Below are 26855 nucleotides of genomic sequence, written 5' to 3'. Positions count from 1 at the left end.
TCTTGCCTAGGCAGCCCCAGCACTGGGGGTGCTTCTCTCTGCCAGAGGTGTTCCTCCACTCAGCCCCTCCCTGGGCTGCTCCCAGGCTCTGGTGACTTGACACTACCCTTTTTGCCGCTCCTCCTTTTACTTCCCAAAGCTCCCCTCCCCCGCCTGAATTGGGAATGAGGCTTTGTTCTAGGGTGGACTCAGCATTTCTCAAGAACCTACTATGTGCGCATCCAGTGCTTGTTGAAGTGAAGCCCTTTGCCGGCTCTGGCGATACAGGGTGCCGAAGACACAGCCCCTTCCCGCACCTCACAGGGACCTCCCACACCTCCGTGTGACCTCAGCCTGCTGTGCCCACCCACCCCGCTGACCCCGCGAGCGTGCTCGGGCTTGGAAAGGCACGTCTGTGGGTGTGAGACGGAGCCACAGCATTCGGTGACTAGGGGAAGCCAGGTAAGTGTCCACACTTGGTCCCATCCTGGCTTGGGGACGCGAGAGAGGGAGTCCAGCCTGGGCTGTCAGGCTGCCCACCCCCTCCTCCCTCCCCCGGAGAGCTCTGATGTTCCCCGCGGTGGTGGAAGAGGGTGTGTGGGTGTCAAGGACTCACAGACCAGGCTCTGCTGTCGGCTGGAAATGGATGAGGGTTCCACACTCTGCTTCTGAGAAGGGTGAATTAGGAGCTGGAGTGGGGGGCGGTAGGTGAAGGGGAGAAAGAGGAAAAAGAGATGCGGGTGAGGGGTTACCGAGCCAGGACCGACCTTGCTTGAAAGGAAAGGAGACGTGGCAGGCAGGGAAGTCGGAAAGATGAGGCAAGGGCGGGAGGGGCTTCTCAGCAGTCGGGGCCCTTTCGTTGGAGTCTGGGGCCCTTTCTGCAGGAAAGGGGGGTTGTCCTCGCTTGATTTTCGGCTGGTCTTCCCGAAGCCTTGCCCTGGGGGCAGAAGCCGCTGGCGAGCGTGGGGGTGTTCCTTGGCTCGCAGTTCTCTCCACTGGGTGCTGGAGAGGAGAAGGGGGACGAGGGATGTAGAGAGGTGACGGCCAGGGCGGGGGTGAGATTAGATTTCTCGGGGGGGGGGCGGGTAGCAGCTAGGGGATTGGGGCTCCAGGGTCGGGTCACCATGGGATACGAGCTCATGTTCTGGAGACGAGGAGAAAATCCAAGAAGCCGGCTAAGAAAACCACCCCCTCCACCACCCTTGGCACCGTACCCCTCCCCCCAGGCCCCACCACTCCCCGCACCGCCTCCCGCGGCCGCCTCGTGCTGCCCCCTGCGTTGGGACGACCGACCCACGGTTCTGATTGGTTGGAGACCGGGAGGGGGAGCCGAGGGCCGGATTGGCTGGCGGGGCCAGCGCAGGGCGGGGCGGCTGATTGGCGGAGCTGGCTGAGGGGCGCGCTGCTGATTGGCTGGGGACGAGGAAGCAGGAAGGAGGGCGGCGGAGGCTCCGCTCTCGGGGAGTTTGTGGGGGAACCGCGAGCGGCGTAGCGGATCCCGGAGCCCGGCCCCCGCCGCCCGCCCGTCCGGCTGCCTGCCCCGCCCGTCCGGCCCCCGCCGTCCGCCCGCCCCGGCCAGGCGCGCCCGCCCCCCCGACGGCCCCGCCCGACCGCGGCCCCCGCTCCGCCCGCCCGGCCCCGGCCCCCAGGAGGAGGCGCTGACGCAGCAGCGTGGAGCCCGGGAATTGAGCGCCCCCGGGGGGTTCCAGCCGCCGGATTCCAGCCCGGCCGGGGCCTGCGGGAGCCCAGAGCCGCGCCGTCCGCGCCGCCGTCCCGGTGAGCTAGGGGCCGCAGTCGAGGAGGGGGGAAGGGGCGAGCGGGCGGGAGGGAGCGAGCGAGGGAGGCAGACGAGTGAAGGGGAGAGGACCGGTCGCCCGTCAGCGCGCCCCACCGAGCGCGCCGCGCCGCCGCCCCCGCCAGCCCGGGAAGGGACGGACGAACGGACGGACGACGCGAAGCAGGTGCGGCCGCCCGCTTGCTCGTGCCGCCTCTCTCCCCCGGGTCCGGCGCCACGGTCCCGCCATCGGGGAGTGCGGAGCGCCTCGAGGTGACAGCCCCCGGGGGCCGCCCGCTTCGCAGGCCGGGGGCGGGGTGGGTGGGGGCCGCAGGGTGGCAGCTTGGCCAGGCGGCGGCGGCGCGGGCGTCCCGGGCGGCGGAGGGCGGGAGGACGCCGGTCGTTTCTCCGCCGAGGCAGAGCCGGCTCGCCTCCGAGTGCGCGGGCGGCGAGGCCCCCGCCCCCCCGTGCCCCCTCCCCCCATCGCGGTCCCCGAGGCAAGGGGCCGCGGCTGGGGGCGGCGCCGCGGGATCGCCAGCACAGGGTGGGGGGCGCCCTCCCGCGCAGGGAGCTGACCGGTTATTGCTGGATGGGGGGCAGAGGATGGGGGCCACACCGGGGCGGGGGGTAGTGTAGACCAGACCCGATCGGACTGGAAGGAAGGGAGGCGCCGAAGAGGGAAGGGAACCGGTTCGAGAAGCGAGTGTGGGCCGCGGGAGGCCCGGCGGGGACCGTGCGGAGCAGCGGCCGAGTCCGAGGTGGGGCGGGGGGATCGAAGTTGTCAGACCGCCTCTAAGTGACAGCGGGACCCAGTGCTCGCGGCCGGGCCTGGCCCTGCCTGCCTCGTCGCCTCTCCTCCAGGGCCGGGGGCCGGGTCAGGTCGGGCCCGAGGGGCCCGCTTGGCGGCGAAGCGCTGGACAAAGGCGGCGCCGGAGCGGGCGCAGGTGGTGGCGTCGGGGAGGGGAGCGGGTCCGAGCCACCCACCCCGAGGGGAGGGCGACCGGGCCGGACTCTGCCCTGGGGATTGCGGGGGCCGGGACGACCGCCGGGAGGAGCTGCGGCACTGGCTCACGGCTCCAGCCCCGGATCACCTCGCTGTTCTGGGAAGAGTGGGTCGACCCAGTGGGGCATAGGGGCAGAGGGGGGGGTGTGCACATGGTGGGCCTGGCCGGTGGCGACCGGGTTGCTGGACTCACCAGGAGAGAGTCCGGTGAGCAGCTCTAGAGCCTGCCAGGATTGAGGGGTTTCAGCAAGAAGACTCTGTCCACAGGCAGAGGGTTAATCCCACCTGGGACATCTCCCAGTCGCCCATTGTCATTAGTCTTAAGAGGGCAGAAGACCAGTTGGACTGGGGACTAGGAAATACATCCCAGAAGTGCTCCAGCAATCCATGGACAACTGGCTTCAGCACTTTTCTTTAGTGAAAGAAGGTACTCACATAGAGAAATGAGAAGCTGAGTTTATAAACCCAGGCAGGAATTTAATTATTAAATAAAAAAGGTTTCTTTTCTACCACCTGAGAGACTTTCCTCCCACCTTTTCCACCCCCATGCCTTCTGCAAAAAGGAGAAAAGGGCCCCAGAGAGACCACATGTCCTGGAGGAACACCACTGTCCTTGGCCAAATAGAGGACATTTGGGAACCAGTGGCTTAAGCCATGAGTGCTTCTGACCCCACCAGTTACCAGCTCTAAGCTGGATGCTGTTTTTGCATATATAAAAACCCACTCAGAGCTCCTGTGCCCTCTCCTGTGATCCCATACTTAATGGAAGAGTTGGGACCACAAAAACAGGGAGACTTAGGGTGTTTAGAATGTAGATATTTGCTAAAATCTGGGTCCCACCCCAGGAAGGTTTTGGTTATGAGCTGCTCCCAGCTGTGGTTGACTGTAATCCCTCCTTGGGAAAACCGCCTGTCACCCTTGCTTAGTCTGAGCATGGAGTTAATTCATGGCCACCTTCCATCCCCCTCCCCAAGAGGGTCTAGACCCCAGCCTGGGTGGAGTTGAGGCTTGTGGGAAAGGGAGGTATTACCTCATGCAGGAGACTAAAGTTTTTTCTGAGAGAATTTAATTGTATGTCTAAGATCCAGAGGATGATGCAGCATCTCAAGGTCTTTGTGTCTCCTGAGGGGCTCTCCAGTATGTATGTGATTTCTTTTGGTGGCAGTCAGAAGGGGGTGACCTGTCTGGCCACCAGAACGTAAAGGAGAATGGCCAAAACAATGATTCCCTCTTTGACAGGCTCTTACCTGGCAGGAGACTCATGTCAGTCAGATCAAGTGTTTAAGAGGGTTTGCTCTGGAGAGTTTAGCCAGTGAAGAGTTTCTCTCTTTTTTATATCTCCCTCCCTTTCTTCCTTTCTGTTGCCCTGCTGTTCCCATGTCAGGCCTATGTTGTTGTCATGACCTCCCTGTCCCTCCTGCTTCCTCTGGCCCTTCTGATCCAGTCTGTACACAGCTGGTAGATCATTCTTTGTAAAGCACTCCTTTCCCCATGTCACTCCCCTACCCACAAACTTGCAGTGACTCCCCTCTTCCTGCAGTTTCATCCTAGACAGTGTCCCTTAAGGCTCTCCCCTAGCCATGCTGCGCTGTGCATGTTTATCTCCCTGCATCTTTGCTCCTGCTGATTTCGCCAGTTGTCCCCAGTTAGGAGCCCCTTGCCTTCTTCTCCTGCCTGAACCCTACTCTCATCCTTCATCTCAGACCACTCCAGGCCAGCGTTGCTTGCCTCTGAGATTGTGACCCTGGATTTTATAACATGGTATCTTCTTGAGTGCTTTTGTCAGTTGGAAGTTTCTTAAGGACAAGGACAGTGTGAGTATTAAACCTTTGTGTGAGTGTGAGTATTCTAGGATTTCTGGTATAGTGCTGTGCACATCGTTTTTATTGAATGAATAAATGCAGTTGGCTGCTTAGTTGAGTGGGAGCGGAAGGGAAGCGTTCCCTTCTGTTTCCTTAGAAATGCTAGTATAGGAGCTCTTGGTGGTTTCTGACCTTTTTAAGGCATATACATAGGGTGTGTTTGGGGTGCTTTAGCATGGGGAGCAAATGATTGCTTCTGATATTCCAGCTGGTGAAGAGTCTGTGCTGTGGATTGCCCACATGATACGATATAGACATGAATTGGAAAAGGACTGTAATCCTGTTTTCCTCCTACCTTACCAGGCCATTCTCGCTACCCGCCTTTGCTGCTCTTATGCAATTTTCCTTGTTGTCCATGCTAAATGAATCCATATGTTTTATTCCTTCTCAATCCTGGGTGTAAATGGGAGAGAAAACACGGTTCTGATAACAGAAAAGGAAGATTCCTGTGTCTGGCGTGTGGACAGGGCTTTGGGGACTGATGTTGGAGGAGTTGTTTATAGAGGCATCGCTGATATGGGAGGCACCATCAGTCCCACACTTGACCCATCAGAAAGGACAGCTTATGATCCCAGCTCTCTTGGAACTTCCATTTTTGTTTACCACCAACCCTGGGCCATGGGAGAAATGGGAGAGAGGACTGGTGACTGGTTTGAGTCTAGACATTGAAAAAATAAATTCCGCATCCATCCCCTTTCCCCCAAACCTCCCTTTTGTGCCCCAGTTTGATGATTAATGGACCAGCATTTCCCTTCCAAGCAGGAATGCCACCCCTCACAGTTGCCATGGCAATGCAGACCGCTCCCCCGTCAATTAAAAAAAAAAAATCAGCACTACTTCTCGCCTTGCTTCTACAGTAGCAGGAGACAGGTTACCTCAGAATGCATCTCCTGGCCTCTCTTCTCAGCTGCTTGGGCTGTTTGTGCTGTGTGTCCTAGAACACAGCCCTTCCTCTCTTTCTGAGGATGGTCTGAGTTTCTCCACTCTAAGCAAATTGTGCCCCTCTTGGATCTAGCAGCCCCTGGAACACTTTTACAAAGAAGCAGAGAAAATTTCTGCTTTTTTTATTCACCCACAATGCAGATTAAAAACCAAAAAGAACCTTTTTCTAAGGGTTAAAAAAAAAAATCCCCTCCACACTGTCTCTGGTACATAGAGGTGTAAGTTGGGGAGCGTTTTGACATCCATAAAGGAAGTTTCAGTAAACCTGGAAGGGATTAAGCCTCCAAGCATACAGAGTTCACATTGGAGTTCTGTGGGGATTTTCAATTTCTTTATTTTCATTCCTCCCCACCTCTGTCCCAGCATTCAGGAGGACTCGTGTGTTTTCATTTTATCTGTTCTTACTCCTCTTGGCCTTGCTCCGGCAACATCTGGCCTCAGCGCCCTGTCGCAAGGTGTCATTAAAGAGGAAAAAAAAAGCTTAAGGGGAAAATGTCTCTGGAGTTGAGAAGTTGCCTGTGTTGAACTAAGGCCGCCAGTTGAAGCTGCCGGGTTTATGGAGCATTATACGAACAGCCCCAACATTAAAGGGCCTCCTTTTTATGAATGGGTTGTGAAGAATGTAAATAAAGCAGCATCTCTCAATGGGGAAGCATTTTACATAAGCAGTACTACCCCAGCCCGAGTATTTATGGGAATTTGCTAGCATAGTCTGGCAGGACTCACTTCCTTTGTGAACTTGCCATTGTGCTGGGGGCTTTGGAGGGACAAGAAGAGTGTGCTTTGACACGGAGGGCAGCCCCAGCACCCCTGCTCTGCAGGTCCCCTGCCTTGACGTGATGGGCCACCTCATGGCTGGAAGTGCCTGCTAACCCTGAAAAGGTGGACAATACAGCGTGTAGTCAAGAGCCTGTGATGATTAGAAGCATAGGCTCCTGGCACCTGGGGTCCTGAGATTCTGCAGCACCTCACCCTTCAGGCTGCTTCGACCTCCCCGGAGAAGGGGATAGGGAGGTCCTGGATGATGAAATCCTGCCTGTTTTTAGGGGAGGCACCTAACTGGAGTAAAATAGACTGGTTTGAATTTCAGCTCCTTTTTGTGTTTCCCCTGCTCACCTCCTGGTACTGCCACTAATGAGCAGTAAACTGGCTAATAGGGAGGAGTAGCGGCAGCAGTGGCCGTGAGGCTGAGGCTGCAGGCGGCCTGCTCAGGGCCAGACAAGTGCCCTTGGCTCCACTGAGCTGGCTTTGCAGAGTGGCTGAGTACTAGTCTGGCACTGGGGTTGCAGTGGAGGGATTGGTGTCTTGCCCTAGGCGACTTGGTCTAGCGTCTGGGGATCTGACTGTGGTGGGTTTGGTGAGCAGGCCTTAGGGCAAAGTCACATCCAGGACTTTGTGTGATGTCCCGGGAAGCATTTTCATCCAGATTCCATTTTTCCCAGTGGGAAACACCTGCAAAGATGGTTGGTTATTAACCTGTCTCAGCGTCCAACCAGTAATAATAACAATAATAATAACATTGCCCTTGAGGCTCTCTGCAGGCACCAGGAATAAGAGAATGGGTTTGTCTCTCAGCCTCTCTGAGGTTTGAAATAGGAACTTATTTTTGAGGCACCATAACCAAGTTACCTGAATGAAAAAATGACAAGTGACTCGTCTTAGTTAACAGGATTAATGCCAGTCAGAAACTTGAGGTCTTCATCTTTTTTCTTATGTTTCTGTTCCAGTAGGTTTGCGCGATGGGGGTGGGGGATTTAACACACCTGGTGTGTTAAGACACCTGGTGTGTCTCTGCCTCTTGTGACCCCAGGGTCTCACCTGGAGTGGTACTGACCACCCCATACTTCCCTTCCATCTTCAGTGCCTGTTTGGGCCCCAGCCCTCCTTACATGCAGCTCTTTCAGTTTCCTACCTGCAGAGGAGAGGGGTGGCCCTTCTCCAACGGCAGCTGCCTGTCTAAATGTTTGGGGAAAATTCAGTTTGTTAATCACATTCTCATCCGGCCAGGAGGTTTAGAGGTGATTTATTATTATTACTGTTTTTTTGGCTGTGTCTTGTAGCTTGTGGGATCTTAGTTGCCCTACCAGGGATTGAACCCACCAGGCCTCAGCAGTGAAAGCGCCAAGTCCTAACCACTGGATGGTCAGGGAATTCCCTAGAGGTGAATTATTAGTTTTTAGAGGATCTTTGCAGATATCACAGCAAAGGTATTAGGGTGTTGCTTGATGCCAGGATATCCTGACGTGTATTCCAAAGTGGAAGATGGAGTCACGATTCTGCTATAGTCAGGGTCAGCAGGCCCTCCTCAGTAGTGAGGGGTGTCCCCTGCTCTGTGCCTGGAGGCGTTCACACAGTTGGGACAAAGTGTAGAAAAGTATTGTAAAACAGATGAAATGACTGTAAGAGATAATCGTCAGAGAAAATTGGAAGGACTTGGACTTATTCGGCCCAAAGAGGTAGCCAAGAGGTCAGGTAATGTGTCTTCAGATATTAAGATGGCTGTTTGGAGTGTGATGACCAAATTTCAGTCTTCATTGCAGTCCGTGATGGAGATTTCATCTGATTCGAGACGTGGTTAGATGCATGGGGTGGCGGGGGGCAGTCTGTAGACTCCTTTCCTGGATTGACTGTTAAAAATCAAGAAAACATGTCTTTGTAGCCCTTACCCCTTTCGAGGGTATAAAATGGGTTTGTTTCAGAAGTGCATCTAAGAGCATATTGGGAACTTTGAGCAGACTTTTCTGTAGAAACAGTTTGTAAAATTATGTTTATGTTCTCTGGCCAGTATATAGATGGCTTTTAATCATAGTACATTTTCAATTCTTTTGTGGTGAAAAATCAGGAAAAATGAATAATGTGTTAATGTCAATAATTAAAAGAGCACAGAGAAGCAGAATTGCACATGCAAGTTGATCTCGAATGTTGGTCTGTGACTCAGCAGCCGTCCTGTGTTGCGGTTTGGGGCGTGGGCTTGGGGACTGACACCAGCCGCCCCGCCTCTGCCCTCGATGGTGTGGGAGTGTGGGCAAGTTCTTCTGCCTCTCTGTGCCTCTGTTTTCTCCATGTTAGGGTGAGGTGATATCAGCCACCGGGAGTGGGGGGTGGCAAGGATGAAAGAGAGTGACGGTGACTGTAAGAAGTAAGTGGAACGAGAGGAATATTCTCCTGAGATAGCTGGGCAGGTTGGGAGAGAGAAGAAAGAGGACAGTAGTGGAAGAAGGTTGTGCTGTGTAATATAAGAGAATTCCTAAAGTAGCCTATTGAGCTGTAGATTATATTGAAGAGGCAAGGTGGACTCCTGGGGATGAGGGATAGTTTGGAGGTCAGAGTTTCTCTGGGCTGTAAGTTGTGCCATCAGTCTAGGGTGGAAATGTTATATGGGATGGAGCAGGTGGGCACCCAGATCTTCATTTGTTCAGTAAGCTCTTACTAAGCCCTGTGGATAAGATTTATTGGTAAGGAAGGCAGAGCCCGCCTGTCCCTGCAGAGCTTGCATAATGGGGGTGTTACTAAACAGTTAATTGGTTAGGCGTGAGATATTCAGGTTGGCTGCCTGTGTTTCTGTTCGTGCTGTGGGAGTATTCAGAAGCCCTGGTCTTGGGTCTTGTTCCTCATGGCTGTTTCATTCAGGACATCAGCACTTTGCTGGGGAGGCTAAAGGCAGAGCTCCCATGTTGGCCTGGCTGGCCAGTTTCTTGTGTTCAGGACAAGAGATTGCACCTCCAGTCTCGGCAAGCCATCTTAGAAATCTAAGTTACTGGTTCCTGGAGTGTCCTGGTGGTTCAACCAGCACATATCCTTTGCCACTCCTGGGCAGGTGCCCGGAGCAGGCTGGTGAGCTGTTGTGTTTTTTGAAGAACGGTGCATCAGTACACGAGGTTTCCTCCTGGTTGACCTGTTGCTGAGCCTTGAGGTTCCCTGTCCCTGTTCCTGCTTTATTTTTTCCACACTTTAACTGCCGGGAGCAAATGGGTCCTGCTCCAGGAGGAGATTTGCTTCTGGCCTGGTCTGTGCACTGTGGAGTCTGGGTGGGAGGGTCTGAGGGGGCCTTAGCCTGGCGCTCCCTGTCCCCCAGCCTGGAGTAATCCTGTATAGAGCTTATGGTGGTGAGTCCGGGGAAAGCTCCATTTGTCTCCCGCCCTTTCCAAATGTTCAGGAAGCACATTTCTCAAAGTGCTGCCCATTTCGCATTGGGCTTAGTACACCTGGCAAGAAGTAGACCGTAGACCCTCAGTAACAGTCTGAAAGTCCTGGCTCAAATGTGCCCTCTGGGAAGCTGCCATGGAGCCAAGCTCTCTGCACCGAGCTCCGAGCCCTCGGTCACAGCCCTGTCATACTGTCTTGTCCTCTGTCTTCCTACCAGCCCAAGCTCCAGTTCCTCAGTCTGCTTTGCATTTTGCTTCAGCACTTAGCCTGATACTTGACATGTATGGGGAAAGAATGAGCTTGTGTTGAGCACCTGCTGTATACCAGGCACTCTGCTAGGCACTTGACACACATTCTTATTTAACTTGATCCTCATAACAACCCTGCTGTGTAGGTAAGGAAACCAAGGCTCAGAGAAGTTCAAGCCGTTGACCAAGCCCACTTAGGATTAGCAGTGGCACGAAGTGGCTTCCAGCCCCCTGTGGGTCTCGCCTTGCTGAGCTGTGGCGAGGGGCCAGCAAACGTTGGCTGAATGAGCAAAGGTCACAAGAGGTGCCGTGTGCCTGGGAGTGAGCGACGGGTGCTCTGGCTTAGCTGGACCGACACCTGCACATAGAGGTCTGCCTCGTGCACACAGGAGCTGGGCACTGGGAAAAAGCTAGGGGAAGGTAGGTTGCCTTCAGTAGGGACACGTGCCTTTAGAGAAAGCCTCTGCAGACTAGTTTTGTATTGCACGTGATTACCTTCTAATTTGTCAGGTCTGAGTTTCTTAGAGCAGAGCACCGTGGTCTGACTAAAATACAGTGTTCTCTGCCCGCTGTCCTCACTCGGGTCTGTGTGTACATAGTGACTTATAGGTCCCAGGGGTAAGTCTTGTCTCCCTCACTCTCAGCCCCCTACGTGCAGGAAGAGCCTTACCCTGAGACTAGAAACTGGCTGTTTCCAGTGAGAAGGTGAAGGAGATTCCACCAACTCTACTGTTACTATATTCCTATACTTAATTGCACTTCTAATGTAAAAATGGAGAGGTCCATTTCATAGTCTGAGTCCCCTCCCTCCCCACAGAGATTCATGTTCTTTTACAGTTAACAAGAGATGTGATATCTGGCCTTGGGTCCAGAGCCAGCAGTACGTGGAGGTTCTGGACGCTCGGGTGTAGCTCTGGGCCCGTGTGTCTGGGCGCTCCCGCTGGGATGCTCAGCGTGGACAGGAGTAGCCAAAGGTGGGGCCCGGCTGTGGGGCTGGGCTGGTGGCCGCACCGGACCCTGTGTGGGGTGGCGGTGGGCCTTCCCCTGCACTGCTGCTCCTGCCTCTCTGGGCTCCTGGGAGGCCCCCGTGTGAAGTGTGAGGAGCAGGTGGTCGACAGGCCAGAGATAGGCTTGGTGCCTCCAGGGCAGGCGGGCCCAGCTCCTCAGATGGCCAAGACCCGAGGGCAGTCTATAAAACAAGCCGCATCCAGACGGGTCAGGCCAGTTCCCTTTGGTCAGGCGCCGTGCTTCCTGCCCAGGTGTTTGTAGGGTCCCAGCCTGACTGCAGAGTGAATTGAGTACCCACAGCAAGTGAGGCTGAATGGGCACTAGGGAGGCCCTCTCTTCGGGGCAGTACCCTGGGGCTTGAGCTCTGAGCTGCTGGAGCCAACGCCTCTGCTCTCTCTGGGAACCTGCACTGAAGCTACAGTCAGATGGCAGCAGCAGGCGGAGCGAGTGCCCTCTGACCCCATCCCCTGGGCCTTTAGCATCTGAAGATCTCGTCTTTCTTCTTTCTTGGAGGCGTGGAGCTGTTATTCAGGGTCTGTGGGATACAGTTTCTGCCCCTGCCCTCTTCGCTTCATTGTAAACCGAGCCCCCAGAGTTCACCCCAGACTGGGTCCCAAGTGGGATAGGGGTGGCACTGCTGCGTTTCCCGGGGTGGACACTCGGGTGTTTTCAATGGAACGGTAGCAGAGCAGGGGTCAGGTACAGGCTGCGTTTTCAGATTTCTCACCATCCCTGGTGGTTCTGGACTCCTAATGTGGAGATTCAAGGGCCGAGGGCAGGCCGCCCTCCTCGTCTGTGGGTCTGAAAGGGGGGGATCCCCAGGATGTTGGCCCGCCCGGTTCCTACTCTGCTAGGCTCCTGCGTGGTCCCTGGTGTCATTCTCACCACCACTCTTAAGTAAAGTTTTTTCTGATGTGTCTCTTTGAGATGAGGCATCTGAAGTTCAACAAAGTTAGGTAAGTTGCTCATGAGGGCCAGAGCTGGATCCAGGTCTGGCTGACTTAAAGCTCTGGCTGTTTCCATTTTACCAGCTCTGGGGGGTTCAAGAGATACCAGCCACATCTTTATCTGGCTTTATCACAAGAATTTCAGCAGCTTCACCTCTCTGTTTTTCCATGAAGTGACATCAACTAAATTTAAAAGAACAGGAGCTTGCCTTTGTGCTCTTGCTGCTTTTCTTCTCTGATAGCAGATTCAAGAAACTTAGTGTTTGTGAAAAAGTATTATTCCGTTGAGGGGTGGCGGAGGGGGTTATTTTTTCCAAGACAGATTGCAGAAGTGGGCAGTGCTTACTTAACTCAGTGCCCACTGTGTGGCTTTAGGTGTAATTGGAGGGAGGTGGCTTGGGTCAGGGCTCTTCCTGACCCTCACCCAGGGGGCCACCTGGTCTGCTCTTACCTAAGACCGCTCCTGCCACCCCAAGTACTCCCTCCCATTACAAATAAACCAAAAAGCCTGAAAAGCAAAATTTCAAGTGCAGTGGGTAAGAGAGGTTTCAGGAAGAGCAGTGGGGCAGGGCCCTGGGTCCTGAACCCCTAACGATGAGGGTGTGGGTGTGGCCTAGAGCTGGGTAAGTTAGGGAGAGCCATGGCCAAGGCTGAGGGCCTCTTTCTGCCCCAGGGCAGCCTCTGCTTGGGGGAGTGATCTGGTCTCGACCTGCTCATCCAGGCCCCCACCCTTGCCCTCGTTTCCCCTCTGGGGCCCACAGCCCATCTCTTCCAGGCCTTTGACCTGCCCTTGTTCACAGTACCTTGGGTGTCCTCCACCTGCCCTGGTGGGCCGTGGGGGCTACATATAAGGTGCTGCTGCAGCTTGAGGGCAAAAGACAAGGTCTCCCTCCTTTTCTGCTTCTGTGGAGATGACTTCTCCCAGCCCTGGTCAGGCTTGTGATTTTGGATTCAACTTGTGATTCATTGGGTCTTTGGCTCGGAGGACCACCGGCCGGCCACTGTGCTTCAGACTGGTTTTCTTCAGTGAGGGCTCGCTTGACATGGTCTAGGTGAGCTCTAAGATGCCCTGGGGAGTCCCTCCTAGGAGCCTTCTCCCAAGGGTGCCTGAACTACTTGCCCCTGGGAGGACAGGGCTTCCCAGAGGAGGGTAGTCTGAGAGAAGCAAGGCACCCTTGTCTGTTGGTAGTGGTAGAAAGTTCCTGGTTGAGCTGGTGTGTAAGTGGGAGGGACAGGACAGCAGGATGGTTGGTGGAGTTGGAATGGGAACCAGGCCTCCTGCTTTCCCGGGATCTTCTTGCCCCGTTGAGCTGGGCCACCCCTGCAGGTTGGAGGGGCCCTTGCAGTCTGGGCACCCCTCCACCCAGCCCCACCCCAGGGAAAAGCTGCTGCCGAAGTTCTCACACGTCCATCTGGCTTCAAAGCATGACTCACTGACTCTCTTCAGCCTGGAGTGCAGTGCAGTAGGCAGCAGAGTCCCCAGCCTCTCCTCAGGAGCGTGAGTGACGTTGCTGCCTTAGGCACCACGTGAAAGCTAGGAGTTCTGCGGGTGATGGGATTTGGCAAATTCAGGGGAGGCTAGCAGGAGGCCCATATGCTTGATTTGAAAACGTGACTTGCACCCTGTGACTTAGAAGCTTCCTGGGATCATCAGCCTCAGGGACAGTGGGTGTCCCTGAGGGATGAAGAGGGAGGTGAAAGAGCGAGATACTCTGCCGGGAACAAATTCCCAGGTTCTGGGGACAGGCTCCCAAAAGTGGAAGGCTTTCCTCCAAATCTTTTTCATATTGCAAGGGAAAGACTGAGTGGGACCAAGTATCCCAGAATCCCTGGGCCATCCATCCATGTAGCAAGTCTACCAGCTAATTGAGGGTGGGGGGAAGCGAGGGCAGACCAAGGACCATGGTCCGCTAAGAGCTCTTCATTGGCTAGGCTTGGAAACACCTCCCGTGTTCGCTTTCTCTTTCCCTTTCCCATCCACCCCTCCTTACTCTGCTTGGTGTCCATGTCCTTAAAGGCCATAAACCCAGGTGACCTCAGCCTTGGCCACCGGCCATTCCCAGGCCTGACTCCTCTGGTAACTTGGGGCCTGTTGAGGGGCTTTGGCCCCTGCTCAGCTGTGTGGTCTATTCACTGTCCTCCTTCTCCAGGCCCTTTGGGGGTGGGGGAAGGCTGGGCGCAGGCTTCCCTAGGAAATACAGATGTGCTTCTCCTTGTTCCTGCTCCTTCACCTCTGGCACAGGGGTGCCCTGCCCTTGAGGGAAGGGCCTGGGGTTATAAGCAACTGGGATTCTTCTGAGGGTTAATAAGCGTGCTGAGCACTCAGGGATGGGTGGACACTCTGATTAGAAGAAGGAAAGAGTCTTAGGTAGCCTAGCAGATGCCTGGGGTTTTTCAGGAGCACTCCAGTCTGTGCTTCAGGAATGAATGGATTTGCCTCTGTGACTCTCTGTCCTGCCCTGGGGCCTGGTCTCTGGGTATTCAGGTCCCCGCACGTAGCCAGAGCAATGCCTGGCACCCCACCTCCCTTTTCCAGTTTTCCAAGTTCTTTCTCAGGGGTGAGGGACACCCCCGCTGCCCTCAGCCTGGTTTTTGGAGCACTCTTTCTCAACTAGTGTGGCATGTCTCTGGAGAGAGGGTAGAGGGTATCCAGTGACCCCAGCTACTGGCCCAAGGCCACAGGAGCTACCGGAAGGGCTCTGGATTCCCTGGGAGTCCTCAGGCTTGGGACGTTCAGGGTTAAATCCTGGCCCTGCAGGGACTGCTCCCAGCTCCTCTGGTGGAGCGAGAGTGAATAACAATAGCAGCGGAGAAATCTAGCTGAAAAGCTTGCTGGGCCGGAGGGGTCCCAGAGTGCTGGGGAGGGCAGAGCTCCGTCTGACACCTTACTCGGCAGCATCTTGCTTTGTTGGGGTGTAGGTAGGGAGTGAACAGCATAGTAGTCTCTGACCACCGATGCCGGCAGTGTCCGTCCCCCCCACCCTGCCCCTCAGCTCTCCATTGCCTGGGCTGTGCCAGCTTCCTGCACACAGCCTGCTGCCTTTTTCATTTAGGGGGGTGCCTGGGGGGCCCAGGTATGTTGGAGGTTGGGGGGGTGTCTGCTAAGCAAAGTTAAGGGATGATGCCTGGTCGCAGGCGTTTTCTGTCTGGGGCTCTGGGTTTCCTGTGACTCACCCCCATCCTGCCCCCTGCCTGGCATCTTGCGTACAAGGAGGGAGTCCTGAGGAGTAAGGCAGGACTAACAGGGCTGCCTGGGTTTGTCGCCTGAGTTAGTTCTTCTGTTTGGTACTTTCTTTCCCCAGCTCTTAGTGACTGGTGGGCCTTTAAAGCTGTACCACAGGTCTAGAGTGCGGTCCCTGGGTTTCCTACCTGGGAATGCTGGCCCCAGCCTTACTGACATCCCTCCCCCAGGCACTGGCACTGGGCTGTTTGGAATCTGAACTAAGGTGGGGCTGGCTCCACGGGCTGGCTGAGACCTCCCCCCACAGGCTCCTCACAGCCAGGCCTTCACTCTTGAGGGGCTTTCCAGCAATACCCAGGTTATGGCTGTCCTGCTGTATGTGCCAGGCAGGTGTCCTCACAGGTGGACTTTGCCTCCTCCACAGCCCAGCAGGCAGGTTCTTCATCTCAGCTCCTCGCTGTCCATCTCCTTATCCTCCTGTGGCCAATCTCAGAAGCCTCAAGAAGGGGGAGGGGGCTGATAATGTCTTTGAAGGAATTGGTGGGCTCCCACCACCCAAGCCCCTATCCTGGTTCCATGTCCTCAGGACAGTCTCCTCCTGTCCTACGATGAGTATCTAGTGGGAGAAGAACACGTGGAGACAACCGAGAGCTTTGCCCCCAGCTCCTTCTGTCTTCCAGCTCTGGGGTTTGCGTTGCTCCATAGGGTCTCCAGGGGCTTGGTTCAGAGGAGAGTGGGGCAGCCAGTCCTTGCACAGCTGCTGGTAGCCTGACCCCGCTAGACCTTTGCACTCTGGAAGGGGGGGGGTCCCGGGAACATCCAAGCTGGAGATGGGGTGAGGGCAGGCCAGAGTTACTGCAGGGGATGCGGGATGGGCTGCAGTGGGGGAGAAAGCAGGCCAGGGCAGGCTTCTCTCATTTCCTGCCTTATGTCCTGCAGCTTGGAGGTACTCCATGACACACACTCGGAGGAAGTCTCTTTCCATGCTGAGTTCGGGCCCCACGGGCCGCCAGGAGCCCCTGCAGATGGAAGGCAGCAGTATGGAGCAGGGGGCAGAGGGTGTGGAGCCAGGTCCTCCTGAGAGCCCAGGGCACCTCACGGGGCGCCGCAAGAACTACCCACTGCGGAAGCGCCCATTAATTCCCGAGAAGCCCAAGGCCTGCAAAGTGCTGCTGACCCGCCTGGAGAATGTGGCTGGTCCACGGAGCGCAGATGAGGCTGATGAGCTGCCCCCTGACCTGCCCAAGCCCCCTAGCCCGGCCCCATCCAGTGAGGACACTGGCCTCCCCCAGCCCCGCAAGCGGCGCCTGGCCTCCCTCAACGCCGAGGCCCTCAATAACCTGCTGCTGGAGCGGGAAGAGACCAGCAGCCTGATGGGCACCCGCCGCAGCCGAGGGGGAGACCCCCACCGCAGCCGGGACCGTGACCGGGCCACTGGAGGCTGGGCCTCCTCCAAGAAGCGGCCCCGGCTGGGGGACCTCGGAGGAGGAAGTCGGGACCTGTCCCCAGAGCCAGCACCAGATGAAGGGGCCCGCCGAGATGGCGATCCAGCTCCCAAGAGACTGGCCAGCCTGAATGCAGCTGCCTTCCTAAAGCTGAGCCAGGAGCGGGAGCTACCCCTGCGGCCGCCTCGCGCCCACCCAGAAGCAGATGGGCACGCCACTGAGCCACCAGCGCTGAGGGCCCCGAGGCCAAAGTGGGCCAAGGTCAATGGCAAGAGCTCTCCCAAGGCCCGGCAAGGGGCTGGCTCTGGGGAGACTGCAGGCCCACCTGGCTGGCAAGGACACCCTGAGGAGCCATGGCCATCTGCCGCCCCTCGTGGGCCGTCCAGCCAGCCCCCTTACCAGCCCCTGAGCGAGGCTCTGGAGAGCCCCTTGGGGCTGCGCCCTCACCTGCCCCTGCTGATGGGTGGGCAAGCAGCCTTGAAGCCGGAGCCCGGGCGCCCAGGCGAGGAGTCACCTGCCCCCAAGCAAGAACTGCACCAGCCCTCTTTCCCCGCACCCCAGCTCTCCCCGCTACCGATGCCTGGCAACCCTGCCGACTACAGTGGCCTGTGTGGTGGGCCTGAGCTCACCGCGCTAGGCAGCTTCTACCTGTACTGCAGCCAGGCCGGGCTGCGGTGTGGGGGCTACCCCTCCTGCTCCGTGCTCCCCGAGGGCAAGCTGTCCCCAGTGGCTGCAGCTAACGCGGGGCTCCTCTTGGCCCCGAGCTCAGTGCCCGCCGCGGGCACCCACTTCCAGCACCCTCCGTGGGGTTCTCGCTACTGCTCCAGTGAGGATACTGGAGTGAATGGCTACAGCATCTGTGAAATGTTGCCCCCGTCTCTTACCCACATCGGCACTACCTGTGGCGGCTGCCCCTACAAAATGCCTTTTGCAGCAGGTATGCCTTCCTGGAGGTGGGGTACACCAGGGAGTCTCTGAGAGGCAGTGTCCCAGGAGGGTGGGGCTCACTGGCGTCTGTCTACCGCGTGGGAGAGTCTGGGGCTTTGAGAAGGGAGGATTCCTCTAGTTTTGTGCCCCCAGCCTAGGAGATTCCCAGGAAAGAGGCCCGTGTTTAGCTCTTAGCAGCCCTGCTCCATCCCCACTGTCTATGGAGGTTTCTCGGCATGGCAGTTAGGTAGCTTTGTGGTGATGAAGTGGGCAGGGCGTGTCTCTCCTCCCTCTCCACTGGGATGCCCATTCTTAGACTCTGAGTAGCAAGTTAGATGCTGAAATTAGCACTTTTGCCAAGTTGTTCCCATGTCCTTCTGCCTTCCTCGAGGAAAACTAGAATTCCTTACTTCCCGGGAACCCAGACCATCTGCATGCCAACCGAGTTCAGCATTCACGGGAGGGGTGGTGGGTACCAGGCCCGGTAGGTGGTACCAGCTGCAATAGGACAGCTTCGTCCTGGCCATACAGGCCTTGAAAGAGAAGTAATGCTCAGACTTAGAATCACCTTGCTAGGTACACACCGGGTGGGCACTCTCTGAGAACAGACAGGCTGCCATCAGGGCCTGGGCTTTGGTGTCTTACCTTCTTGGCAAGATCCAGACACCTGAGAGTCTCATGACGTAGTTGATGAGACACCCCTAAGTGATCTCTCTTTCCCCAAACAGGCAGGAGTGTCCTCACATGCCTCTCCAGGCTCCCTTCCTGGTTCCTGGGTGGAAGTGAGGTGACCAGAGCCATGCTAGCCAGCAGGTCTGCCATGCTAGCCAGCAGGTCTGCCCTGCTGCTGGTGAACTGAGGGGCCAGGCCTTCTCAGGGCTCTCCCCTCCCCTGCACAGCCCTTCTTGAAGGGGTCCATAAAACAACTTTATAGACCGGTTGACTCTGGCCAGACTGGTTGTTTCAGGTTCTCGCATGAGTTGGAGCTCTAAGAAATGAGAGCAAGCTTCTTTTTAGGCTTTTCTTTTTCTTCCGTACCACTCTCTAAGTCTAGTCACTTAACCTGTGGGACCCAAGACCCTTAGCCCCTTGCCCTGGGACACCAGTAAGCACCATGTGCCAGGCACTTGTTCTTAGTGCTTTATATATGGGAGGCCATATGGCATGTTAATTGAGCACAGACTCTGGAGCCAGACTGAAATGTTCTCCCCACTTCCTCAGCCACGTGACTGTGGGGCAAACCAATAACCACCCTGTGTCTCAGTTTCCTTAATTGTAAAATGGGGGTAAATGGTACCTACCTCATAGGGTTGTTGTAAGGATGTGAAGAGTTAACACGTTGACAGGAAAACACCTATAGGACACACTGTATGATACTCACAGCTACTACTTTTGTTGCAAGGCACGGAAGGGTAAAGTGACTTGCCTGAAGTCACACAGCTGGTAAGTGGCAGATCTGGGACTCATATCCTGGTCTCACTCCAGATCCCCTGCTCCTAAGTACGGTGGAAGCCTTAGAGAAGGAAGATTAAGTCAGAGCTTAGAGATGCCATTCCTATTACTTCCCCTTCTCTCAGGCTAGAAGAGGAGATGGAGATGTCTGTGGGCCAGTCTCCAAGGTCAAGAAAAACCCTTGGCCAGGCACTGATCATCTCCCTTAACAGCGTCTGATCCCACCTGCCACCTCAGTGGCCTTTGGGTTCACGCTTAGAATTTAAAGAAGCAGGCTCTGAAAGCAGAGGGGCCGGGGGTTCCCTGCTTATCCTTACCTGCCCTGACCCCCCTCTCTCCTTTTCCCAGAAGGCTGCAGGTCCCTGGGCCAGCTGGAATTTCCTCTCCCGGAAGCCGGCCACCCTGCCTCACCTGCCCACCCCCTCTTGGGATGCCCTGTGCCCAGCGTGCCACCTGCAGCAGAGCCTGTCCCCCATCTTCAGACACCCACCTCGGAGCCCCAGACGGTAGCTCGCGCGTGCCCTCAGAGCGCCAAGCCTCCTAGCGGCTCCAAGTCAGGTCTGCGCACGGGCTCCAGCTGTAGGCACACTGCGCGGAGCAAGGCTGCCCGCAGGCCCAGCCACCCCAAGCAGCCTCGTGTCCAGCGCCCCCGCCCCCGCCGCCGCCGCCGCCGCCGCACTAACGGCTGGGTGCCCGTTGGGGCTGCCTGTGAGAAAGCCGTCTATGTCTTGGTGAGTGCCAGCTCTCAGCTGATGGGGAGAAGGGAGGGTGGCGGTAGGGACATAGGACCTGCAGTGAGTTGGGTCCCAGGAACCCCTGGCTCTAGCCACTCTGAGAAGTGACAAGGGGTTCTAGCTCAGTTGTACCCCAGGAACTGATCACACTGGCCCGGCCTGCTCCCCCAGCCCCTACTGATCCTGTGCCCTGTGCCTTGGGGAGTCACGGAATGCACAGTCAGTCACAGCTGGTGGCTGCCATCTCTGTCACCGACTCTTAGGGAAGCCTCCTGAAGTGTCTTCACCTCTCATCCTGGATTATAAAGTGGAGGACTTCCCTGGAGGCTTTTTGGATAAGTATGTGTAGGGGAAATTGGGATAGGCAGAGAAAATTGGTGATACCGGAACATCTGGGATGATGAAAAGAATGTAAACTGAAATGTATCGAGCACGTCTTAGGTGCCAGAACCGAACTAAGCACTTTACATGCATTATCCGCTTTCCTCATCACCGCTGCCCCGTGAGGTACGCACGCACCCCGTGGTCCTAGAACTACCCTCATTTCACAGACGAGGAAACAGGCTTAGCAGTAGATTAAGTCATTTGCCCGTGATAAGGCTTTGCTGCTTATACCATGGTGGTTTAAGAGTCAAACCCAGACTGTCCATTAGGAAGCTTGAGGACCTACCCGGTGCTGGGGGCTTGGAGCATGAGAGCCGGCTGTCATGGGTGTGATGGTCAGAGTGCAGGCCCAGAAGTTTCGAGCCACTTTCTTACCCCTGTTCCCATTTCTCATCCTTTCTCCAACGATGAGGATTCCCTTTCCTGCCCCTGAAAGCCAGGCTCAGGGAGGAGGGGCCAGAGTGCAAACCACTTTGGCAGTCTCCCATCCTCAGCGGTTTGACTGCCCTGAGGAGAGCACAGAGAGGATGTCACTCCCTCCCCATGCTGAGTGCGGCCCCACAAGCCTTGTTTGTGTCATTGGTTTGTTGCTCAGGATGAACCGGAACCAGCCATCCGAAAGAGCTACCAGGCGGTGGAGCGGCATGGAGAGACGATCCGAGTCCGGGACACTGTCCTGCTCAAGTCAGGCCCTCGAAAGACGTCCACACCTTATGTGGCCAAGATTTCTGCCCTCTGGGAGAACCCGGAATCAGGTACCCCTTGTCTAGAGTTCGACCTGGCACTAGTGTCCTGCGCCCTTGGCAGAGTCTGCCTTCCACTAAGCCAGCGTCTGTCTGGTGTTCAGGGCTGCAGACGGCCTTGTGCTTGGGTTGGATCAGCTCATTAACCTTCCCAGCCATCGGGGCCTGGGTGCCTGTCACCCTGCCTCACCTGTCAGTGCCTTTTCCTCCTCCTTCCTCCATGCCTAACAGCATTCTAGGCCACTGAATTGCCAGACTTGGCCCAAGGCAGGGGATAGGGGTGGCTGGAGCCTGCAGAATTGGCCTAGGCTTTGAAGTTGGATGAGCCTCCAGGGCAGGTGGCCAGCCCGCCTGCCTATCTAAGTAACTCTGGAGCTGCCAGCTCAAGCCCTGATTGCTTCTCTTTCCCCCCTAGGAGAGCTGATGATGAGCCTCTTGTGGTATTACAGACCAGAGCACTTACAGGGAGGCCGCAGTCCCAGCATGCACGAGGTGAGCTGCCTGGCGGGGGAGAGGCTGGGGCACTGAGAACGTGGTATGGGGGGTGGCAGCCTGGGCATTCAAGTCCCTGGACTCATCACCTTGGACACCAGAGAACCTGGGGAAAGGCCTGAGTTTTAGCCTCTTTTCCCAACACTGCCCCAATTCATGTTTTGAAGGGAATAGTAACCTTTGTCTTGAAAGGTGGGGCAGAAAGGGAGCCCCCAAGAGCAGGGGTGCCAGAATGGGAGCAAGTAGTTGTGTCTTCCTGGCGACAGGAAAGGGGAGGTGGAGCTGCACACCTTTACTGTCTGCAGCAGGAGAGGGAGGGGAGAAAAGACTCTACTGACACCCCTCGGTGTCTACCAAGCCGTGAGTGGGTTGCTCCACCCCCTGTCTGGGCTCCCTTTTACTTTTTTTTCCCTCGCTGGGACTTTTCATCTAAATGGGAGAATGCACACCAATTCCCCTCTCCTCCCCTGGGCTGGGGTGGGGGTCGGGAGGCTGATGTCAGTCAGAGGCTGGAGCAGGCACTTGGCTGCCCCTGAGTAGGACAGGACCTGGGAGGAATGCCTTGGGCTGCTTGATGAGGAGTAGTTAGGCTGAAATTCCAGGGAAGCTCCCTAGCTTCCTGGGCACTAGCTGGAGTTGTCTATCTCAGGTCAGGAGTCCCAGCAGAGTGGTTAATGTCTGCCTTGCTCCTGGAGCTAGGTGCTTCCCACCCTGGTAGCCAACCTCCTCCTCCCTCCCCTTGAGCCTTTGCAGAATGAAGTCTTCGCATCGAGACATCAGGACCAGAATAGTGTGGCCTGCATTGAAGAGAAGTGCTACGTGCTGACCTTTGCTGAGTACTGCAGGTGGGTGGTGCCCTGTACCTCTGGCTAGCCTCTCCCCTCAGACTTCCCAGGGCTATTTGGGGGCTGCCTGTGATCCCCAAGGGGATCTGACTCACTGGGCCTGACCTCCTAGAACTTTCTTCCCACAGTCTGCTTCTATCATCTAATTTTTATGGAAAAAAAAAGAAAGAAAAATTGTTCCTCCTCTGAGGCAGAGTGATTGGAGCAGAGTTGCAGAGGCGGGGATGGTTACAGTATTGCTCTCAGGAAAAATCAAGGAGAATTGACAGGTGATTGGGAGGGAGGCCCCGGTAGGTGTGGTTCCCCAGGGACAGAGGAGATGGTTGGCAGAGAGGGCATAGGCCCCAGCACAGGGATAGAGGCAGCACCTACCCTTGTGGAGGTGGGAGGGGGTGTCCCAGCCTTCTGGGCAGGGTGGGGAAGGAATTGGTCTTCCTGCTAAGATAGCTGTGGTAAAGACAGCGAATGATGTGTCACTGCAGATTCTGTGCCATGGCCAAGCGTCGAGGCGAGGGTCTCCCCAGCCGAAAGACAGCACTGGTGCCCCCCTCTGCGGACTACTCCACCCCGCCACACCGCACAGTGCCCGAGGACACGGACCCTGAGCTGGTGTTTCTTTGCCGCCATGTCTATGACTTCCGCCATGGCCGCATCCTCAAGAACCCACAGTAGCCCCCTCACGCCCACACTGGGGCTGCCCATGGGCAAGTGGGGCTCAGGGCAGGGGGCACTGCTTGAAGCACAGCACTTGGTTAAGGGGCCACAGGAGCCTGAGGTGGCTGGCCTGTGGTTCTCTTGTGGGGGGAGGGCAGGGGTCCCTATGGGTTTGGGCCCCATGGGAGGGAAGGGGAGGCCAGGGTATAAGAAAAGCATCAGAGCCCTCAGCTTGGCCCAGGGCGCCTCTCTGTGGTCCCCTGGGCAGAGGCTCCTGAAGAAGCAGTCTTCCCTGAGGCTGGGCCAAGCCTCAGGGGCATGGCCCCTGGGGGGATTGGGGGAAGGTCCTTCAGGAACCAGGCCCTTTCTTTATCCTCCCCTGGGCCCTTCAGGGGGGAGTGGGAGCCAGCTTTACCTCACCCACTGTGACCCGCTGCTTCCCCATTAGCCTGGGACCAGGCTCTCCCAGATTCTAGCACAGCTCCGAGCTCATTCCTTTGAGGCCTAGGGAGCCAAAGTCTGGCTCCCAGAGCATTGACTTTCTCTTCCTGGACTTGGGGCCTTTCTCTGGCATTCCTCCTTTGCCCCTGCAGTAGCCCCTGGTGCTGGGACAAGTTACCAGCCCTCACAGTCATGGGTGTGGCCCCCTTGTGGGAATCAGCTTCCTGTCCACCTCCTGGTGAAGGCCACCCAGCAGGTCTGGCCTCCCAGAAATTAACTGATCAACATGGGGTTTGTCATGTCTGGGAGAGCAGAAGGGAGCTGGGAGGGGGTGGGGGCAGGGGGCAAGGAAAATTGCTACCTGATTTATTGAAGACTTTTCCTCTTGCCTTACACTTGGAGGTTTAGGAAACCTCTTGCAGAACTTCACACATGACTTTTCAAGCCACACCCACCTGAAATCAAACCAAAGGAGTGCTGTGGCTCCCCTTGCCCTGCCACCTCTTACCCTAGTCTTTTGTAGATTGCACTAATTTACATCCCAGCGAGAATCAACACTGTATCGGTCCACAGACCTGCTGAGCTGCAGCCACTCACTCTAGGAGCTAAGGACCTGCATTTTCAGTTTGTTCCTGTTGCCCTGGGCCCTGTTCTCACCTCATGCTGCTCCCCAGAGTAGATTAGGAGACTCAGCCCCCTGCTATCCTTGCCAGAACTAGGCCCTGGCCCTGGGGCACTCCGTGTGGGGGCTGGAGCAGTCTGGTTCTTTCCCATTTGTACCAAAGAGGAGCCTGGTGGGGAGAGGGAGTGTGGCTTGAGCCCGGCGCTGGGCACGTGCTCGTGAGTGATTCCACAGGCCACAACCCTGGGGACAGGAGCCAAGGAGGGCAGCACTGGGTCCCCCTCCCCTAGGGAGGGGCAGACACAGACCCTGCAGGCTGAGGAGGTGGCACTGGGTGAGGACAGTTGGGTGGGAGGTGGAAGCGAATCCCGAGGGCACTCCCAGCGATCCCCCAGCCCTGTGCTGTCCCTGAGCAGATGGCTGCTCCTGATTGGTCACTGGGCTCGGGTGAGCCCTGGACCATTCAGAGGTGAATTTACACATGGGAAGCCCAACCCCAAACCTGAAGGGAAGGAACTTGGGTCCCCTTGTATTGAATAAGCTGTTTGGAGGAAGGCATCATCAGTCCAGGAGGGCGGGGCAGTAAGAGAGGTTGGCAGAGTGGCCGTGGGGTGGGGCCCTGGTGGCTCTGGAGACCCAGCCTTGGAGCCTGCTCTTTCCCAGGGCGCTGGGCCCTTGCTGCCAAGGAGCCCAGCCTCACCCAGCAGGAGATCAGGCCCCTCGTCTCCCAGGAGGCAGGGTCCACTGCCCACAACTTAAATGCTTTTGAAATCTCTTAGATGTGGAAATATTTTTTCGAACCTGAAAATGCAGCTGGTAGAATTTCAATGGAAGCATAATTCATGTAAAATATATTTTAGTTGATATTTTGTAAAATGCACTTTTTGTGTGTGTCGACCCTGGTTTCTCAGATCTGTATTTCAGTGTTTACAAGGGAGGGAGGACCTTTCCTCACCTCCCTTTTGACAGAGATTAGAAGTACTTCTTTAAGAAAAAAAAATAAATTTGAGAAATTGTATTGATTTAGAAAAGGACCATTTCCTGTGTGTCGTGTCATCTTTTCGTGTGTGGGTGCAGAGGGGCTCACCATTCTTTTTTTTTTTTTTTTTTTTTTTTTGCGGTATGCGGGCCTCTCACTGTTGTGGCCTCTCCCGTTGCGGAGCACAGGCTCCGGACGCGCAGGCCCAGCGGCCATGGCTCACGGGCCCAGCCGCTCCGCGGCATATGGGATCCTCCCAGACCAGGGCACGAACCCGTATCCCCTGCATCGGCAGGCGGACTCTCAACCACTGCGCCACCAGGGAGGCCCGGGCTCACCATTCTTAACCACTGCAGTGCAGGGGCTTACTGAGGTCAGTAAGCAAAGAGCACAGGAATGTGCGGGGAAACAGCGGGAGGAGAGGAGACAGAGGGAATGGGAACTTGGAGGTGACTTATTCGCATCGTGGTGGGCTGAGTGAAATCCTTGGGAACTGGTCTCCAAGTGGTTGCGTGGTGAAGATACCGCCTCATCACCTTGGATCATGCCCCTGGAGAACTGGCCAGCAGAAACTGTTCAAGGGCCTTGGTATCTTGCAACTGGCACTCCTTGCTGAGGAAATGAAGGCTGCGTCATGAGGCCAAGGGCTCAGACCGCCTGGACGCTTGGTTCAGTCAACCTAGCCCTAGCCCCAAAGCCTCAGTGTTGACTGTGTTCAAGGTGGGGTGGACCTAAGGCTGTCGGGGTTCCTAGGAGGCAGATAGGCTGCCCAACCCGCTCCTGCATTTTGTAAGGACGTCTGGGCAGCTGCACTTCCATAGGGCTTGTTAGTGGCACAGACACAATCGTGGACATACTGCAGCACTGCCATCAGTGTGCTGTCCACAAGAGTCCCATGAGATGGGCAGTATCCCATCATTTTACAGACGGGAAACTGGTGTGGAGACAAGTACTTTGTCTAAGGACTCCCCCAGAGTAAGTGGCTATTCCTGTATTCAGACTGCCTCACTGTGACTGCTAACACAGAAAACTGCTCAGAGATGAGCACGTGTGACGCAGTTACCGAAAACTTTCTCAAAGTGGTTTTTTCCTCTCCTAGTATAGAAGACGTATTTACTGTTTAAAAGAAAAGAAAAAGAAAAAAGATTTCAGTAGAAATAATCCCACAACCAGAAATCTACCTTCAGTGCTATTGGAAGCAAGGAGCAGTTCGGTGAGGGCTAAACCCTGATGCAAACTTCTAAATCAGTGAATTGGTGCATCCTGAGATGCACCCCAGCATTCAGACAGAGTAGGGAGCCTGTCCTGAGGAGCTGGAAGCCCACCAGGTTTCCCATTCTTTCCCCTTGCGCATCTGCTGTGATCACACTGCTAGGATTGGGCGGGCCATGCGTGAGTCTTTTAGCTTCATCTCATCCTTCAGAAGTCCCCATCCTCTGAATTCCTCAGTACAGTGTGTTCTGGGGTCACCTGCTTTCTCCCTCCGTGTTTGTGCTCCATTCATCTCTGAAGGATCGTGATTAGGAATTTAAGATTTAGAATCAGACCAACCCACACAGAGTCTCAGCTTCCCTGAGCCTGTTTCCTCAGCTGTGCAGCGGGGATGCGCATAGTACCTACCACCCCCGGTGACTGTGACCACTAAAGAAGGTAATGAATACAACAGATGACACCTGACTCAATAATGTGGGCACTGTTTCAGAGCCTCACGGGCTCCCCGCATGTAACAGGGTGAAGTCTGGATACTTAGCTAGGTGCCCAGTTCAGATCAGTAAAGGCTGGCTACTGACTGCCGAGGCATTCCCCATGTCTGTCTCTAGTCCACGTGGCCAGCCCGGTGCCCCTGAGCACGCCTGACTCCAGGCAAAGAGGCTGCTGCTCTGTGCCCCCCAACTCCTCACCCTTCAAAATGTGTGCTGACCACACCAGTGGTCACGAGGCACCAACTTGTCACTGGCCCCTCACCAGAGAGTGTCCCACCTCTTCAGGCCTGGAAGAGGGAAGACAGAGGAGAGAAGATTCCATTTCCAGACATTTCAGCATTCCG

The 26855-nt window shown here is 56.1% G+C and overlaps 1 protein-coding gene across 3 annotated transcripts; it reads left to right on the top strand.

Annotated features, from left to right (window-relative positions):
* The first annotated feature begins 1402 nt into the window (after positions 1–1402).
* BAHD1 (bromo adjacent homology domain containing 1) lies at positions 1403–24863 on the top strand. Of its 3 annotated transcripts, none has more exons than XM_082619869.1 (7): positions 1403–1755; positions 16030–17472; positions 19263–19645; positions 20628–20787; positions 21191–21267; positions 22012–22112; positions 22595–24863. In XM_082619869.1, exons 2-7 carry the CDS (start codon positions 16044–16046, stop codon positions 22782–22784), a joined length of 2340 nt encoding a protein of 779 aa, XP_082475995.1. In that variant the 5' UTR covers positions 1403–1755; positions 16030–16043; the 3' UTR covers positions 22785–24863. The 3 variants fall into 3 exon arrangements, with proteins under 3 accessions (XP_082475995.1, XP_082475993.1, XP_082475994.1); XM_082619867.1 differs by having other exon boundaries at positions 1630–1755; positions 19266–19645; XM_082619868.1 differs by having other exon boundaries at positions 1630–1755; positions 22021–22112.
* Positions 24864–26855: the final 1992 nt, after the last annotated feature.

This window comes from Mesoplodon mirus, assembly GCF_964341445.2.
Source record: "Mesoplodon mirus genome assembly, chromosome: 4".
In the NCBI taxonomy this organism is placed as follows: Eukaryota; Metazoa; Chordata; class Mammalia; order Artiodactyla; family Ziphiidae; genus Mesoplodon; species Mesoplodon mirus.
The sequence above is the reverse complement of the archived record's forward strand: the minus strand, read 5'-3'. Positions and strand labels throughout refer to the sequence as shown.

Bases quoted from the DNA above. Each gene is read 5' to 3' on its own strand.
- BAHD1 (XM_082619869.1), top strand. From the start codon at position 16,044: ATGACACACACTCGGAGGAAGTCTCTTTCCATGCTGAGTTCGGGCCCC. The intron at 21,268-22,011 runs GTGAGCTGCCTG...CCTCCCCTTGAG, and splicing joins GCAGTCCCAGCATGCACGAG to CCTTTGCAGAATGAAGTCTT. The intron at 22,113-22,594 runs GTGGGTGGTGCC...GTGTCACTGCAG, and splicing joins ACCTTTGCTGAGTACTGCAG to ATTCTGTGCCATGGCCAAGC.